Source organism: Lissotriton vulgaris, chromosome 2_1, assembly GCF_964263255.1.
Source record: "Lissotriton vulgaris chromosome 2_1, aLisVul1.2, whole genome shotgun sequence".
Classification (NCBI taxonomy): Eukaryota; Metazoa; Chordata; class Amphibia; order Caudata; family Salamandridae; genus Lissotriton; species Lissotriton vulgaris.
This window is the reverse complement of record NC_141687.1, coordinates 525,610,430-525,628,535: the sequence shown is the minus strand read 5'-3', so window position 1 is coordinate 525,628,535 and position 18,106 is coordinate 525,610,430. Positions and strand designations below refer to the sequence as shown.

At 46.2% G+C, this 18,106-nt stretch overlaps 1 protein-coding gene across 1 annotated transcript in view; it reads right to left on the bottom strand.

Moving 5' to 3' along the window:
• NCKAP1 (NCK associated protein 1) overlaps positions 1-18,106 on the bottom strand; it is a 649,223-nt gene that overhangs the window by 112,782 nt on the left and 518,335 nt on the right. The window contains exon 27 of the mRNA XM_086955458.1: positions 14,790-14,883. Coding sequence (XP_086811584.1) covers positions 14,790-14,883 — 94 coding nt within the window. The remainder of the gene's footprint in view (positions 1-14,789; positions 14,884-18,106) is intronic.

Genomic DNA, 18,106 nt, shown 5'->3' with positions numbered 1-18,106 from the left:
TGTATCAGCACTGTACATAACTGAATAACAAAACAACCTGAATTGGACTTAGTGCTTGGTATGTGCAAGTGACACAAGGGTGGCGACGCAAGTGACAATTGTGATCAGCATGAAAGGTGCATGGTGTTAAAGTGTTTGAATATATACAGTGAATGAAGAAAGTTATTTGCTGCCAAATACCTTATTGCTGCCCAGAGGAGAACAAACACTTCTGGAAGCTGAGCCTTCGCCCGCCCGCCTCCCGCCGCCTGACCCTTGCTCTACCTGTGGGTCTGACCGCCGAGCGGAGCGCGGTGCTGGGGCCAGTTAAAAACTTCATTTCCCAGCATTCCCGGCGACGCAGTCCGCGTCAATCGAGCGCCAGGAGGCGCATAAATTTGCTGTCACCCCGATCGAGTGGGGGATCTGTCAGAAAGTTATATGCTGCCAAATACCTTATTGCTGCCCAGAGGAGAACAAACACTTCAGGAAGCTGAGCCTTCGCCCGCCCGCCTCCCGCCGCCTGACCCTTGCTCTACCTGTGGGTCTGACCGCCGAGCGGAGCGCGGTGCTGGGGCCAGTTAAAAACTTCATTTCCCAGCATTCCCGGCGACGCAGTCCGCGTCAATCGAGCGCCAGGAGGCGCATAAATTTGCTGTCACCCCGATCGAGTGGGGGATCTGTCAGAAAGTTATTTGCTGCCAAATACCTTATTGCTGCCCAGAGGAGAACAAACACTTCAGGAAGCTGAGCCTTCGCCCGCCCGCCTCCCGCCGCCTGACCCTTGCTCTACCTGTGGGTCTGACCGCCGAGCGGAGCGCGGTGCTGGGGCCAGTTAAAAACTTCATTTCCCAGCATTCCCGTCGACGCAGTCCGCGTCAATCGAGCGCCAGGAGGCGCATAAATTTGCTGTCACCCCCGTCTCGCGGGACGCCGGGCGAAGCCCGGGCCAAGGGCGGGCCCGTTTTAGCCCGTTCTAGACTGTGAAAGACTGGACTGGGCCACCCCTCTCTGCCCCAACATCCAAATCTACATGTGGTAAGGTGACATACTTCTACATTCCCTGCGGTCATTGTGTAATTGGTCTACTATTGCTATATTTACTACCAGGGCTCTGCTGCCCAGATTTGACGGATTGTTATGTCGAGGCAAAAAACACCTGTCACCCCGGCCAACACAATGGACAACTATTTGGTCCAGGTAGTGGCCAAAATCAATAATGATCGGAGGTCCTCTTTGGGACTCATGGACTCTCCACCTTGTGCCCAAATTAATCCATCAGGGGTATTCCATTCTGCCAGCGACGAAACAATCACCACCGACCCTATCGAGGACCCTAATGATTGCTCTACAACAAAGGAGTCCACGGCATCTATTGTCCAACAACCTGATTCTATTGCCGACTTACTCATTGCAGAAGAGTTAAATAAATCCGATACAATTGTAGAGCTAGACTCAGAGAGCATTTCCCCTCCTACGCCTGTCCCCGCACCAAGAGCTAAAAGAGGGATCACTAAGGCCCCGCCTAGAAGAGGTGGTCTACGTTCCTGTAAGAATAAACCTGCAACTCCACCTAGAAGAACAAATAAAAGGGCGGAAGAAGGGATAAGGGAGGAAGAGAACGAAAGTATAGCCTGGGAGGATATGCTCTCAAATAAGCTCATGGGTATACTGGAGTCCAAACTATCAGGGCTAATGAAACCCCTTATATCAAAAATAGACCAACTAGCGAATAAAGTCAACAAGTTAGAGACCCTCCTGAGAAAAACCAATGAGGGGGTGGGGGAAATACCAAATGTAATAATACACAAACTTGAAGACATAGAGGCTGCAGGGAAAACGCTTGGGGGGAACCCGAACGCAGGCCTACAAGTCCCACTTGACCAAACACAGCAAGCTAGCTCTAGACCCGGTGATATTCCTGACATTGCTCCAATCTTAGATCCAGTGCAAACAGTAGGCAACACTACCTCTGAGATTTTCAACCTAGAAACCGGCCCAGTTGAATTAATTGTTGAAGCTTCCCCCTTGATTCTAGTGCTTGCTAACACACCACCACTGAAAACAGGGCAGATTGAGTCTCCGGATTCTTTACGAAATAAGGCTCTGCAGTGGCTTAGTAACAACATGCATATATCTCCTTGGGGCAAGGAAAAGCTATCTGATGATCTGCTTACAGCAAGAAGGGTTAAGTGGATAGGCACTAAGACAAAGAAATTTCAAGGGGATTGTGTGGTTTTGAATTTCAAGGGCCCCGAAGTATTACCTGATGTCTTACGGAACATCTTTCCACCACAACATAGAACAGCAGAAATAATACCACTGACACTGGACTTCTTCTACAGTAGAAGAGGCCTAGTAGCTAAACCTAGCATACTGAGAACAAAGTGGACAGTTGTGGGAAATAGAAGGGCCAGGAATGGCCCATTAGGCGAGTGGGGGATAAATCTGGAAAACCACTACTCTGCGCTATCTGACTTAAACGAGTGTGACTGACTCGTGGGCTCTTCTCCTGCCCCTCCTAAAATCCAGTTGCACCAGGGGCGCGTTAGGACAGCTACCCCACATGAGCTCTTATCAAAAAAACTGACCTTGGTCCCCAAGGAATCCTACACTCCTGCCCCAGAGGAACTAAGCATAGTTTTAGAGGGACAAAATAGAGTACTAGAGGTGATTGAGAAGTTACCAACACTGAGTGGAGGTCCAACACCAAGCATAGAATCCGAAGAAGTAGCAAACACTCCTGATAATGACCAGATATATCATCAATTGGATATACTGCCATTATCTCTTGTCTCTTGGAATATAGCCAGCATTACAAACAAGCTAAACATTCCAGACTGGGTCGATTTTATCGACCACTATGATATTATTATGCTGCAAGAAACTTGGTCGCTCACCCCAATTTTCCGGCAAGGGTACCTGAACTTCTATGTTCCAGCTGTAAGAAATCGAGTAGGTCGACCCTCTGGGGGCCTGTTAATTTGGGTACGCCAAACATTGAACTGCACAGTTAAGCAAAGGTCTATACCTTCTAATGATATTCTAGCTCTTGATATTAGTTGGCAAAATGGCCAACAACTTGCCCTGTTCAATCTTTACTCCAGGGGAGTTGGTGGGGGTAAATTATCAGAGACCATAACGACTCTTGAGCATCACATTGAAATGCTATCAGTGCCACCTCATGTAATAATAGGCGGGGATTTCAACACCACCTTTGAACCTTTGGGTGAAGAGGATAGGATCCTGGCCGAAGAAGAGGATGCCAAGTTGAGAATTCCTCAATTAGACGTTCCAGTCATTAGAAAATGGAGCGCAGTAGCAATTCAACTAAAGAGTTTTTGTCTCTCAAGAGGGCTTAGAGCAGTCAATGGACGGGCACCCTCTGACTTAATGGGGAAAAATACATTTGACAATGGCCGAGCAGCCAGCAGAATAGATTACATACTACTGGATGTAAGGGCTTGGAACAAATTGGTAGATATGGAAGTGAAAGATAAAATAGAAAGTGACCACAATCCTTTATGCCTGACACTCCATCCCTACCAAGAAGTGTTCGAACATCCAAGAGGAAATGAAATGGTGACGCAAGATCTTGTGAGCTCAAATAACCTTCGCCACCTGAAGTGGAGTATGCTCCTAGAAGACGTTTCTAAATTAGAGACTCTCAAGGAATTAGTGGTGGACGAAGTCTCTAAGATTAAGTCCCATTATGGGTTGATTGACTTTATAGACTACATGATGGAGGCCCATGAGAAACTATTCTCTAAAATTCAAAGTTTCTTTGTCAAAACGGTAGTCTCAAACAAAAAGAAAAAGGTTCAAGAGAGTAAAGGGTGGTATGACAAGAGTTGCAGGATAGCACGGCAAAATCTTAGCATGGAACTGAGAATAGGAAATGCATCAACAGTTAGGCTGGCGAGAAACCAGTATAGACAGACCCAAAAACTGGCAAAGAAGCGTTGGGATGAGGATTGCTGGCGCGAACTCAAGGAGGCATGTGCCTCCAAGGATTCCAAGCGTTTCTGGGCCACAGTAAAATGGGAAAAGGGTGGCGTAGCCCTCCAGCCGATGAACCATGTCCCGAAAAGCAATTGGGTAGAATTCTTCCAACCACAGTATGCCCGTAACCCAACATTTACCCATGATTGTCCTCCTCCACATGTCTATTACAAATCTCCAATATTTGTTGAAAAGGATGTGAGTATTGTATTGGATTGTGTAGCAGGGGGCAAAGCTCCAGGTATGGACGGAATTCCGGCCGATATATTTTTATCGTATCGGAACTCCTGGTGTAGTTATTTTACAATGCTGGCTAATGCGGTGGCAATGGGAGGGAAAGTACCTGCCTCATGGAAGGGAGCCGAAATTATTCCCATATTCAAGAAAGGTGATAGAACTCTGGCTAAAAATTACAGACCCATTAGTCTGATCGATACAGCACAAAAACTAATGGGCCGCTTAGTCCAGAATAAACTGCAGCAATGGATTGATGAAAAGAATATTTTGTCATCTTACCAAGCTGGGTTTCGCCCTTTAACCAGTAGCGTTGATCAAGTCCTCCACTTTTTAACCATCTACTGGAGAAACGTTACTTTAAAGAAGGGGACATTGTACGCAGTCTTTGTGGACCTAAAAGCCGCTTTCGACTTGGTCCCCAGAGAAAAACTCTGGCAGACCCTGGCGACGTAGGCTTAAGCCAGGAATTGCTTACACTCCTTGTCCGTCTCCACGAAAATAATTTTGCAAGAATAAGATGGGGCAAGCAAGGAGAAGTAACTGATCCCTTTCCGGTAGAACGTGGGGTGAGACAAGGGTGTGTCCTAGCGCCGACTCTTCTCAATCTATATAAATGGCATTGTTGGACATCTAGAGAAGATTGCTAGTGACGCCCCAGTAATTGCAGGCTCTCGTGTCCCCGTCCTCATGTTCGCGGACGACACGCTCTTACTTTCCCGCACCCCCAGTGGTCTCCAAAAAGTGGTTGATGCCTTTGGTGAGTTTTGTGATGGTAGGGGCCTTGAACTGAATACCACCAAAACAAAATTCATGTGCCTTAACCAGCAGTCCACCTTTAAAGGTGTAATAAAATATAAAGGTACACCCCTAGAAAGGGTGGACTCTTTCTCTTACCTAGGCATCATCCTACAGGAAAACATGAGCTGGAAATCACATATAAATACAACTTTACTAAAGTTTAGGCAGTTAGCAGGTGCAATTACCCTAAAACATCGAACCTCGCTAACAAAGCCGATAAACTGTGCGTTGGAAATTTACTCTATGAAAGTCCTGGGGGCTTGTTTATATGGCTCTGAATTATGGGGGTTTTCTAATTTGAGAGAACTGGGCCGAGCAGAAAACAGATTTCTACGAGGGCTTGTGATGGTTCCCCAAAGCACACCCACAATCCCATTAAAATTGGATCTCGGAAGAAAAGGTATAGAGGACACAGCGAGGCTACGGCCCCTTCTATATTGGAGACGGATCATGGTGACTCCAGAACTAAGTCACTATGCGGCGGCCTTGATGGACGTCATTAAGTTCGACCGTTTCCATAGTATCCCATGGCTAAAGGAGCTCCGGGGACTCCTTATAAAACTGAAATTGGATTATCTATGGGACACCAAAGATGTGACCTGCTTCCCCACGAAAGCAAAGTTGAAAGAACTATATTGGGAAATGGTGTATTTTACAATGTACAGTGATGGTATAAGTTCAAGTCTAACATCTCGCTTCTTGGATATAAAAATGTACCCCTCATGCGAATCTTTTTGGGATGTCATTGAAAAACCTTATGATAGAAAACTTTATTTTCAATTTCGCATAGGTACACTCCCGGTGAATGCCTTCAAGAAGCATTGGTCCCCAGCTTGGGATGAACACTGTCACCATTGTAATGAACAAACTGAGCACATTTCCCATTTCTTGTTCTGTTGCCCACTGTACTCGACCCCCAGACGTAAATGGTTAAAACCAGTGTGCTTAAATATGGGAACCCGCAGTCAATCTGTAGCTCTTAGGATACTTGAAACAGATTGTTCCACTGTGCTCGTGGTTGGGGTAGCAAAATTTCTGGCTTGGGCATGGACAATTCGTACCCGATCACTAATGGCAATTACATCCCAATGAAATTATGTACATTATTAATTCTGCACTTTGCCATATGAATTATTGTATTTTAATTTTTAGAAAAATTTACTTTTTGAGAAGTGTGATAATTCAGTGTATTTTTATCATGTATTTATTCGACAATTCATGTTTAATATCTATTTTAGCAAGTATTTTATGTGTAGTATTTATTGTATTAGGGTTAGGTGAATGCTTTTATGACAAATGTCGAATAAAGCTTTATAAAAAAAAAAAAAAAGAAAACAATGTGGCTCAAAATAAATTACAATGCGAATGTTTGTCTGATTTGAAAGAATGATTCAGATGAGCCACACTGGGGGGTGCGCCATTTATTACGCTGAGCGGTCGACGATGTTTCGATCCTCGTTAGTTAGGATCATCTTCAGTACCGGGTTGCCTTTGGAAAGCGGTGCTGTACAGGGAATTAAGGAAGAAGGTAAGGCTTGGAAGGGGGGAAAAAAAGAGGGGGGAGGGGGAAGTACGAGCGCTGGCGCAAAGGGTCGGAGAACTGCTGGGGCAGACCAGTCGGTTAGGGCGCAGTAGGACCCCGGGGCAAAGGAGGGGGCAGGCAAGGCTGGCCTTGGGTGAGAGGGCGTGTGGGACAGGTACAAAGCAGTGGGGGTGGGAGGTGTATAGAGAGGGAAGGGTGTTAATAGAAGGAAACACATGAGGGATTATGTGATCCAGAGGGCGGAGTGGGGAGGTTGGGCTGGTTAGAATAAGTGAGAAAGAACCACGTGGTGGTTCTTTGCAAGAGAAAGAAAGATACTGAGGGTATCTGAATTGGAGTGATGAACAGGCGGGCAGAATTGTGAGGACGGGTGGGAGCAGCAAGAGGTGACAGTGTAGCGGGCGGGTGCCATGGGGAACGGGTCCATAGGCAGTGGCCTAGAAAGTGTAGTTGTGCACGCAAAAGTAGCCTGCAACGGTCACATGCGGTGAACGGAGAACGAACCGGAGAAAGTTGTGCTCCAAGAGTGGGCTGGTCCCGTGGGGAACAGGTTCATAGACAGTGGGCTCCAAAGTGTAGTCGTGCGCTCGAAAGTAGCCCTCGCCCCCCCCCCCCCTTTCTGAGCCTTACCTTCTTCCTTCCTTCCCCGTACATCACAGTTTTCCAAAGGGAACCCGGTCCTGAAGATGATCCTAACTAACGAGGATCTAAACGTCGTCGACCGCTCAGCGCAGTAAATGGCGCATTCCCCAGTGTGGCTTATCTGAATCATTCTTTCAAATCAGACAGATTTTTGCATTGTAATTTATTTTGAGCCACATTGTTTTCTTCATTCACTGTATATATTCAAACACTTTCACACCATGCGCCGTTCATGCTGATCACAATTGTCACTTGCGTCGCCACCCTTGTGTCACTTGCACATACCAAGCACCAAGTCCAATTCGGGTTGTGTTGTTATTCATTTATGTACAGTGCTGATACAACTGTGTTCCTTACTTTTCTCTAATTATACGATGCCATGAGCACGTTACAAAATGTATCGAGTCTCCTTGTTTCTGTCCACGTAATGCTTTTCGAATACATGTTTAATTGTCTCTACAGTCATACCAGCTGGGATATTGTCGGTCTATTCTGATTACCTACCCTGATCCCAGCGTGGTTTATGGGTCATACTCCGGTAGTATTTTACCCATGTAAAGGCATTCCAAATTGACAAACGCCTGCTTTTTTACAATACTGCTGGCAACCCTGCCTGATGCCCTGCGATACTCACTGCCGGTAAACTTGCATAGGGTGGCCATTGATTCAATCTTGTCTGACGTGGTCCCTGTTACAACAGAACAAGTTACTTACCTTCGATAACGCTTTATGTGGTAGAGACTATCGAGTTGCAAATTCCTTACCTCAGAATTTTCCCCAGGTGTAAAATTAGAACCGGAAATATTCAGTGAGCAGCGTCCCTGTGGCCAAAAGGTGGCGCCATTCAGTTCCACGTGGCGTCGTCAGTGCCAGAAGTGACGTGCCAGCGCCCATATAGGCTCCACCCCTGCACACTGATGTCAGCTTCTTTCCGCAACTTTCCACGCCAGGACGGCAGAGCCATGAAGAACACTGACCTCTAGTGTGGAAAACTTGTGCTTTGAAAAGGGAAAGCTCGGTCCCTGGGGTCGGTAGGTAAGGAATCCGCAGCTAGATAGGGTCTCTACCAGATAAGACATTACCAAAGGTTAGTAACTTGTTCTTCTGATGGACTTCTAGCTGCAGATTACTTACCATGCCCAAGTTCAGTCTGAAAAACCGTTTCACACTAAAAAGTCCTGCAGGACCGGACAACAGACCAGACTGTCCAGGCAGCAGTGCTTTGTGAACGTGTGTAGGGAAGCCCACGTTGCTGCCTGGCAGATGTCCAGGAATGGAACACCGCGTGCTAATGTTAGCAGCTGCAGCCTTTGCTCTGGTGGAATTAATATGCAAACCCCCCCATTGGGGTTGCATCTTGGCCAGTGCGCAGCAGATTTTAATGCAGCGAAAGATTCCTCTGCAGATGGTTTGTTTCTGCACAGCCTGCCCCTTCTTCGGTCCGACATACCCCACAAAGAGCTGGTTGTCCACCTGGAACTCTTTTGTGCGGTCAAGGTAGAACGAAAATGCTCTTTTTGGGTCCAGCTGGTGGTGCTGTTCCTCTTCCTTAGAAGGATGCAATTGAGCATAAAAAAGTAGGCAGAGTGATAGACTGGCCTACATGAAAGGGAGTGACAATTTCAGTAGGAAGGAAGTTTTAGTGCAAAGAATCAGCTTGTCTGGGAAGATGTTTAGGTACAGAGGTTTAGATGACAAAGCCTGGAGCTCACGGTCCCTTTTGCAGATGTTATTCCCACTAGAAAGGCAATGTTGATAGTAGCGAGCCTGTAAGAACAGTTGTGCAGGGGCTCAAAAGGAACGCACACTAGAAGTGCTAGATTGAGGTCCCACTGAGGCATGATGAAGGGTGAAGGTGGGAACAACATGTGTTGAAGACCTTTCCAAATCTATTTACAACAGGATTTGAACAGGGATGGCTGATCTGGCAACTGTAGGTGGCTGAGATGGCAGAAAGACAGCCCTTTACGGTGCCAAAAGCAGAGCCCTGCTGGGCAAGAGAAAGAATAAATAGAAGAACTTAAGAAAGTGGGGAAGGAAGCTTGAGCTCTATTAGAGACAAAAAGCACCTCCAAGCAAGACTACAGCATTAAAAACTGTGGACATTGCACATTCTTGGCAGTGCCGAATAGATCCAACCACGCTCTCCCCACTGCTGAAAGATACATTGCACCCCCTCTGCATGGAGAGGCATGATCTGCTGGGCATCTTCGAATGAGTGCGTCTGCCCTGATATTCCAGCCATGTCCAGAGGTGCAGGTTATCTTGACAACTGGTCCACAACCCCACGGCACCCTGTTTGTTGCAGTACCGCATGGCAGTGGTGTTGTCCGTGAACACCTGCACTAGCCTTCCCTCGAGGGCGAGTAGAAAGGCTTTCAATGTTAGCCAGATCATTTGGAGCTCCAGCAGGCTGATGTGGAGTCCAGTTTCCGATGGGAGACCAGTGGCCTCTGATCTCCACCTCTCCCAGACAACCGCCCCTGCTCAGGAGTGACGCCTCTGTCACTACTGTCAAATCTGGTTGGGGAAGGGAGAGGAGTCTGCTGCTGATCAAATCGTGGTTCGTTAACCACCACTCTAGATCGTTTACAGTTCCCTCCGAGATCTAGATCATGTCGGAAAGATTACCCTGATGCTGCACCCAATGGAACTTCAGGTCCCACTACATAGCCAAAACCTCAATGAGAGCACAGAGGGAAAATAGGACTGGGTCGCCCTGCACTCAAACTTAGACCAATCAACAAAAGACCCTGTCCACCGGACGACAACTTGTGTCAGTTACTCAAAGAATAGCACAGTCTATATGTACTGATACCTATTCTGGTACCCTACAATTATGAGGGGACACTTCACTGCACTGTGCCCAAATTCACATTAATAAAGGCCCATCTTACTTGACAGCTACACAGAACAACAAGTACAAGTTGTCTGACCCATCTAGGTCAATAACAAGGATCCACACCCTCAGCGTTGGACCAATCTTCTACTTAGAAAAAATGTGCGAAAAATAAGTGACACCTCACGGAAACACCACCAACGGGGTAACTGGTATGTAATTTCCAGACAAGCCCCTGTCTCATCATCGGTAGTCACTTGCTTCTCAAAGAAAGAAGAAGGAAAATGTCCAAAACAAACAACCAAAAAACGTGTAACAAACAGTGGAAAGCAGAAAACATCTGCTAGTGACAAACACACAACATAAAAAAGTGCATAAAACACAGCATCCAATTCCCTTAACCAACTTTATTCATAGGGAAATGAGTGTATGCTGTACATATAAAAAGGCTGGTAGCTATTCATGCATACCATTACCTATTGCCAATGCGGACATGTTTCACTGCCACATCAATTTAGGCAGTTTCATCAGGGCTGCACTATGGGCTGCCACTCCACTCTTGGACACTTGTTCTGTGTTAACTGCCAGGGAAACAGGTGCATAAAAACAATTAAAAGCATGTAAACCCATCTACGGAGACCGTATACATGGTGTCATATGTAAACGTTTTTTTACCCAGAGCAAGCCTGATTGTTCATACCGGCCGCCCAGGGGATTCAGGAGTACTCCCAACGTGAGTTCTCGCCTTCACGTAGCCTTTAGCATTCTGACGGTATAAACAAACAACATTTTCCAACTGTCAGAAACATTTTAAGCCTATCTCATTGTTAGGAGGCTGAAAGATCACTTTTTTGAGCCGTCACACGGGGACTCCCATACAAACTGAGGCTCACTGTTAAAAAGTTGTGCAACTGTAAATTCCTGCAACTGTAAATTCATGGTGTCAAAAAGTAACACGCATCCATACTAAGCATTCGGCACACACAGCCATGCTCACATATTAGCCTCTGATCGTCGCGTATTTATGCTCAAATGCGGGACGCTGATGTAAAACACCCTCTCGTATCAGGTAGTTAACCTTCACACACCATAATGCGATAGCCCACGTTCTGCCTCCTAACAATGAGATAGGCTTAAAATGTTTCTGACAGTTGGAAAATGTTGTTTGTTTATACCGTCAGAATGCTAAAGGCTACATGAGGGAGTACTCCTGAATCCCTTTCAATCCCTGGGCGGCCGGTATGAACAATCAGGCTAGCTCTGGGTAAAAAAACCTTTACATATGACACCATATATACGGCCTCCGTAGACAGGTTTACATGCTTTTAATTGTTTTTATGCACCTGTTTCCTTGGCAGTTAACACAGAACAAGTGTTCAAGAGTGGAGTGGCAGCCCATAGTGCAGCCCTGATGAAACTGTCTAAATTGATGTGGCAGTGAAACATGTCGGCATTGGCAATAGGTAATGGTATGCATGAATAGCTACCAGCCTTTTTATATGTACAGCATACACTCATTTCCCTATGAATAAAGTTGGTTAAGGGAATTGGATGCTGTGTTTTATGCACTTTTTTATGTTGTGTGTTTGTCACTAGCAGATGTTTTCTGCTTTCCACTGTTTGTTACATGTTTTTGGTTGTTTGTTTTGGACACTTTCCTTCTTCTTTCTTTGAGAAGCAAGTGACTACCGATGATGAGACAGGGGCTTGTCTGGAAATTACATACCAGTTACCCCGTTGGTGGTGTTTCCGTGAGGTGACACTTGTTTTTCGCACATTTTTTCTAAGTAGAAGATTGGTCCAACACTGAGGTTGTGGATCCTTGTTATTGACCTAGATGGGTCAGACAACTTGTACTTGTTGTTCTGTGTAGCTGTCCAGTAAGATGGGCCTTTTTTAACGTGAATTTGGGCGCAGTGAAGTGTCCCCTCATAATTGTAGGGTACCAGAATAGGTATCAGTACATATAGACTGTGCTATTCTTTGAGTAACTGACAAGTTGTCCACCGTTGGACAGGGTCTTTTGTTGATTGGCCCACTACATAGCCCACATAGGTCAGACGTGTCACTAGCAGGAAGCCCAACAGCCTCTGAGTCAGTCTCACTGAAACCGAGGTTAGAGGCTGAAACATCTGTATCATAGCCTAAATATCTTGGACTCGCCTGTCAGGACGATAAACCCGAAACTGCACACAGTCTAGAACAGCTCAGATAAAAGGTAGTGTCTGAGAGAGAGTCAGGTGTGATTTTGGCACATTGAAAGTGAACTCAGTGAGAGAAGGAGGTCCGCCATAGTCTGGAGATGGGAAAAAACTGCCTGGGGAGAGTCTGCCTTCAGCAGTCAGTCATCAATATAGGGGAAGACTGGTACCTCAGAACTCCACAGATGAGCTGCAACCGCGCCTTCATCTAGGGCACCCTTGGCCAAGAGAGCCGCCATTTCCTGGTTGAGTAAGGACAGACAGTCCTCCATCAGCCTGTCGTATGTGGATGGCATGAGTGGAGTAGGGGGTAGTCACAAGGACGATCTGGAGAACCTCAGGGTCTGATGTTATTGGCCTCCAGTGGTGTAGGTGATGGTGTATCCTGCCACCCACTGTGTGCTCGTGATGGTTGAAAGGCGGACTCAAGAGGTTTTGAGACTGCAACTACTGGGGGGAGGGAGTATTTGGTTACGGGGGTTGGTGGACTGAGCCTACCACCGGTGACCTGACCCGCGAGGTCTGTTGGTGCTGCCCCTCAGCTGCGCAGAGGCTGGGAGGGTAAGGGTGTAGCTGGAAGCCCCTTCTGTGGCCTCGAAAGGCAGACTGAGGTTGACCGGCGCCATTGAAAGACCCAAAGACCTGGTTGTAGCACTGCTGTCCTTGAAGTGCTCCACCGCAAAGTCTGCCTCAAATAGGAAGAAACAGGAGCCATCACAGGGCATTTCCATAAATGAAGCTTGGACATCCCCTCAAAATCCAGTCGTCCTCAGCCAGGCATGGCACTTAAGGCCACTGCTGAAGAAACCCCTCTGTCTAGCGAGTTGATTGTGTCCAATCCACATCAGATTGTGAACTTGGCTACATCTCTCCCATCCGCCACAGCTTGAGAGTGCATGGCCCAGGCCTTCTCTGGGACTATATGTAGCACCTGCGCAACCAATCCCACAGTGTATGGGAGTAATGGCCCAAAAGGCATGATGTGTTAACAAACCGCAATGCTAAGCTGACAGAGGAAAAAAAATTCTTGCCTAAGGTGTTCAGCCTCTCGGATTACCTAGCCGGTGGAGTGGTAGGGAATGTGCAAGGAATTACTCTGAAGTGGAGGTTTGGACCACCAAGCTCTCCAGGGTGGGGTGTTGGTTGAGGAAAGAGGAGTCGCCTTGGGAAGGGAAATGGCAACGGGCATTTGTCCTGTTCACAGGAGCCAGTGTGCAGGGCTTGGACCAGGCCCCCGAGCAGGACATACTTGAGAGAGCTTTGTTCGGTGGGAGAAGCGGTGCTAAAGGGGTGGCTCACAGCTGAAGCACCTAGTCAAGATGTTAGTCTTGACAGTCAGCAAGGGCTAGTGAAGGTCCAGGACCTCGGCTGCCTTCCTCACCACAATAGCAAATGTGGCACCCTCTTCAGTCGGCACTAGTAGGAGAGACCTAGCCAGTATCTGGAGAGCTGTCCAGTCCACTGGTAACCGCCAAGTCCTCACACCAGTCCATTTCAGGGTCTGGAGGCTGGTATTCTTCAAGGTTCAGTGGCCTCTCCCAATCTTCCCCAAGTCGTAGCCCATAGGAATACAGCTCAGGCTCTGGTATGGAGGGTATGGCTCCAGTCAGCACCAGAGTCTGCATCGGGCAATGACCATCCAGCCTAGTGTCATAGTCTGGGAGAAAGAATGGGGGGCTATGGTAAGCATCGATGCGCACATTATACAGCACTGTTAAACTGCGTTTTTAAGGAGGAACCATCTCATTTCCCTTCCCAGAGCCTACCACAGGACTGCGAAGATGGGGAAAGGAGGCACAACTAAGTGTGTGAAATGTGGGCTAGAGAAGGCAACTGACATCCACATGTTTGTGGAATGCCCTGGGACCCAGCAATTTAGAGAAAATGTGGGTAAGACGACCATGAGCATTTTGGGGCTAAACATTAAGGTAAGCCTGAGTTCAATCATCTTTGGGGCAGTTCAGAGGAGACAGGAATGAGTGGCGAGAAGAGCAAGTTGCTTTTTTTATATTGTTTTACTGGCCCGAAGGGAAATATGCTGGAGGTGGTCAGCTAATGTACCTCCGCTGTGTTCAGAGTGGCTTAATGCAGTCTTCTATATTTCCAAATTGCATACTGTAGGAGGAGATATCTGAGAGAAATACGTTCCTGCTACTTTTGATGTAGTTGGGTTGGAATGATGGGTCAAGCTGGCAGAAATGCAACGGGGTCCTAACTGTCCAATGACTGCACCTATTGCTGTTTTGTTTATGAAATGCGGCTCTTGGACTGGGGTAACGCGAAAGAAAATCATCTGCCTCCACTGCCATTCCCCACAAATACTGAATATTAAGGTTAGCCGCATGTGTGAACTGAAGTGTTTTTTTCTAAAATATTGCATCTATGTTTTTCTTTGAAGCGGGTACATCTAAAGTCAGGAACATATTTTTAAATAACAAAGGCTCACACCTTCAAATGCATACACACATTTTCAATCTCAATGACATAGGGTAAAAGGGCTTGGTGATAGAAAAGTCAGAAGTTCACACAATATTCTGCAAAAACTTACCTGACTTTTGAGAGGATAGTGCAACAACTAAGGCTGGATCAATCTCACATGGCAATCCAGCAGCAGATGACAGCTCATATACATTCATAGCTACCTAAAAGAAAGATGGAACAACTGACAATTTACAAAGCAATAGATTACCAGATAACCTTTCTTAAGTGGCACATTCTCAATATATTAAATAGGCACTGCAAGGTGGACTTAAGAATAGTTTTCAATACCATAGACTTAGTCCTTCCCCACTTCAGCAATGTACCAGAAGTGGGATGTTGTAGGCATAAGAGGTAAGTCTTGTGTATAAGAATCAAGAAGTACTTGATATCTTACCTTTCATTAAAGTGGCACAGAATATCGACAATAAATCTAGAAGACAAGAGAAGCTATCCCAGCTTTTCAGTGGCTACTACTGCCCAGCTGATTTGAAATTTTTTGAAAGATTCCTCTACATTCGCACTACAAATCTCTATGTCATTCACCAGAATATATGGCTGCTACACCAAACCAGGTTTTGCACCATCAATTGAGTTTTGACAATATTCCCAGGAAAACTGTGTAGACAAAGCTTCATTACAACCCTACAGATCTGCTGGATCAATACTCCTTGGGAAGTGTTATGGTGCTCACACACCCGTGCAAAGGTACCGGCACTGTCTAATTTATGTTTTGGCTTATTTACTTAACTGTAACACATGGAAAACATGGCATCATCCAATGTGACCGCATGTGAAGTTAGCCACTTCCTTTTCAATCGGCTTTAAGGTTCTTTTGCAGATTTCTTGGTGCTAGTCTCATTCAAGATCCCTGACTGCAGGCAAGTTAACGGTAAGGCTAATGAGGATTGTGTCGACATTTCTTAAGTCAACAGAGGTAAGCTCTAGGAAGCGAATGGAACTGCGGTGCTGTAAAAACACGTTATCAGCATGCAGCCACTTTTTGTTGGAGCCTTTCAAAACCTCATTCAGTTGCCCATCAAAAAACCATTATCAGTCAAATGGGCACTTTTCAAGCAGATTTGTTTCTAGAATATGCATTCATCCTTAATCAGCATGACAAGGAAGAGTTGGACCTGTCTAAAGAGGATTACCTATAGTTATATAGTTCCTATATCAAAAAGTAAAGATAAGACCGGATGATAAATTGAAAACCCAATAGAAATTTGTTTCAAGAACACGTTATCCACTTTCAGTAACAGCATTTTGGTGATATCCTCTATAACTGTAGATTCCTTACCTTTAGAATACCCCCAGACACCAGCCTGGGTCCGGCTGATTGCCATTAGGTGGTGTTGTGCTATTCTGCTCTGCCCTGGAAGTGACAACTGGAGCCGCATATATGTGCCACCCAAGCGCCCAGATATTGGTTTCTTTCTGAAAGTCCAATAGGCAGATGTGGACACGGTACTCCACTAGAGACCAGAGTCCGCGATCTACACCTCTCCTAGATGGCCTCTCTAACCTAAGAATGATGCATCTGTCACATACTTTAGCACTGGGTGTGGTAGAGAGAGGGATCTTCCACTCGTGGAACTGATGTCCAGCAACCACCACTACAGAACTTTTGCAGTCACCTCCAACACTTGGATGGAATCTGAAAAACTAGTTTGGAGAGGTGCTTCCTGAGTTGTCAGATTCCACTGCAGGGAACGCATCTGGCATTGTCCACTAGCACCGAAGCATCATGCTTGTACCAACTGACCTACTCAGACAGTAAATTGTGTATAGGACTGACCTAATTACATATTATGCTGACTTCGCCAACCTGAATGATTTGTTGAAGTTTGGCAAGAAGGTAATTTCGGACTATTTGCAAAATATCAGCCACCATGTCCCACAATGAATGTGAATAACACCCTAGATGGTAACTAGGTCACATACATCCCTTTGTTTTGACTTCATGCCAGGCGTAGGAGATTGGAACAAATTTGAGTTCATAAGACTGATTGAGGCCTGAACTACAAGACTCTCAGATGTTGGGTGCTGCAGGAGGAAAATGGGTCCCCATAGCTGGTCAGTGATTCCGGGCAACTTGGCAGGCAAGATCCTGGCTTCATCCAGGTGCCCATGAGAGTGTCCATAATTGACTCTTAGATGAGAAGGACTGGCTCTACCGATATCTGTCCTAGCTGCAAAACTTTGGTGAGGATGTTCACCTCTCCTGGGGTAGCTGTAAGTCAAGGACTTCTGCTTCCCTCCTGATAATTACGGCATACGAAGCAGATTCCTCTAGAGAAACCAGGAAGACAGTTGAGTCCAATATTAGGGGATGCCCAAAGGCCCCTAGTGTCCTGGAGGTCTAAAAATAGTTTATCGTCATTATAAAGTTGGAATTCTTCATCCCAGTCGTCGTAGGGATCAGGATCAGAAAAAAAGTTGTGGTAAATGAAGCGTTCTGTCTGAAACCAATTAAGGCTGGGGTGGCAGAGGGTGTAACTTCATCAGAGTTTGCTGTGTATTCGCTTCAGAGTCTGACAGAACTATTGGTTCTTCATCTTGTATTATCGATGCATGAGTAAGCATCTAAGGTCTCAGAGCTGTGTGATGAGTCAGAGCAGGCGTTTGCCCTGGAGTAGGATGGACCCTACAAGGTGTTCAGGAGGCACAGTCAGCTTCAGGAACAGAGCAGCGATTGCAAATCCACATGGAGGCCTCCAGAAGATCCATGGGGCCAAGAGGCGCACCATTGGGAACAGATAAGGTACTAAACATATTCATTGTTGTTTCTTTGGCAGACTGGATCTGCTGCAGCATAGCCGATTGACTCAGGAATTTGGGCTGCATCAGGACCAGCTCAGGAACTGGGTCCGGTGAGGGAAAGACAGACTGTGGAGCACCCTGCCGTTCGCCCAACTTCTTTTGATCACGTTACCACGTTGAGGAAGACCATCTTCAGAGTCAGAAGACATAGAACCACCTGTGCAACGGCTCAAAAGGAGTACACTTAAGGAATGTGAGGATGAAATTAAGGCCACGCTGTGGCAACATAAAAAGTTTAAAAGGAAATATGATAATCAATCTTTTGAGCAAATGCATCGCAACAGATGATTTGAACAAGGGCTGTGGGTCTGGTAAAAGAAAAAAAGCTTTACCTGTGCCCACTGGAAGTCCTTGCTAGGCCAAAAACAGAACAAATAGTAACAAACAAGACAGTTTATTTAGTAACAAGTCTATTTTACAAAGCACGCCAAGCCATACATTTTTCCCACTGCCCTGAGTAAAGATATTTAGTAGAAGGCCTCCTGGATGACATCCACTACTTTGAGAGGTAGATCGAACGCAGGCAACTGCTCAATCTCCATGCATTGAGGTGCAGATTATGCA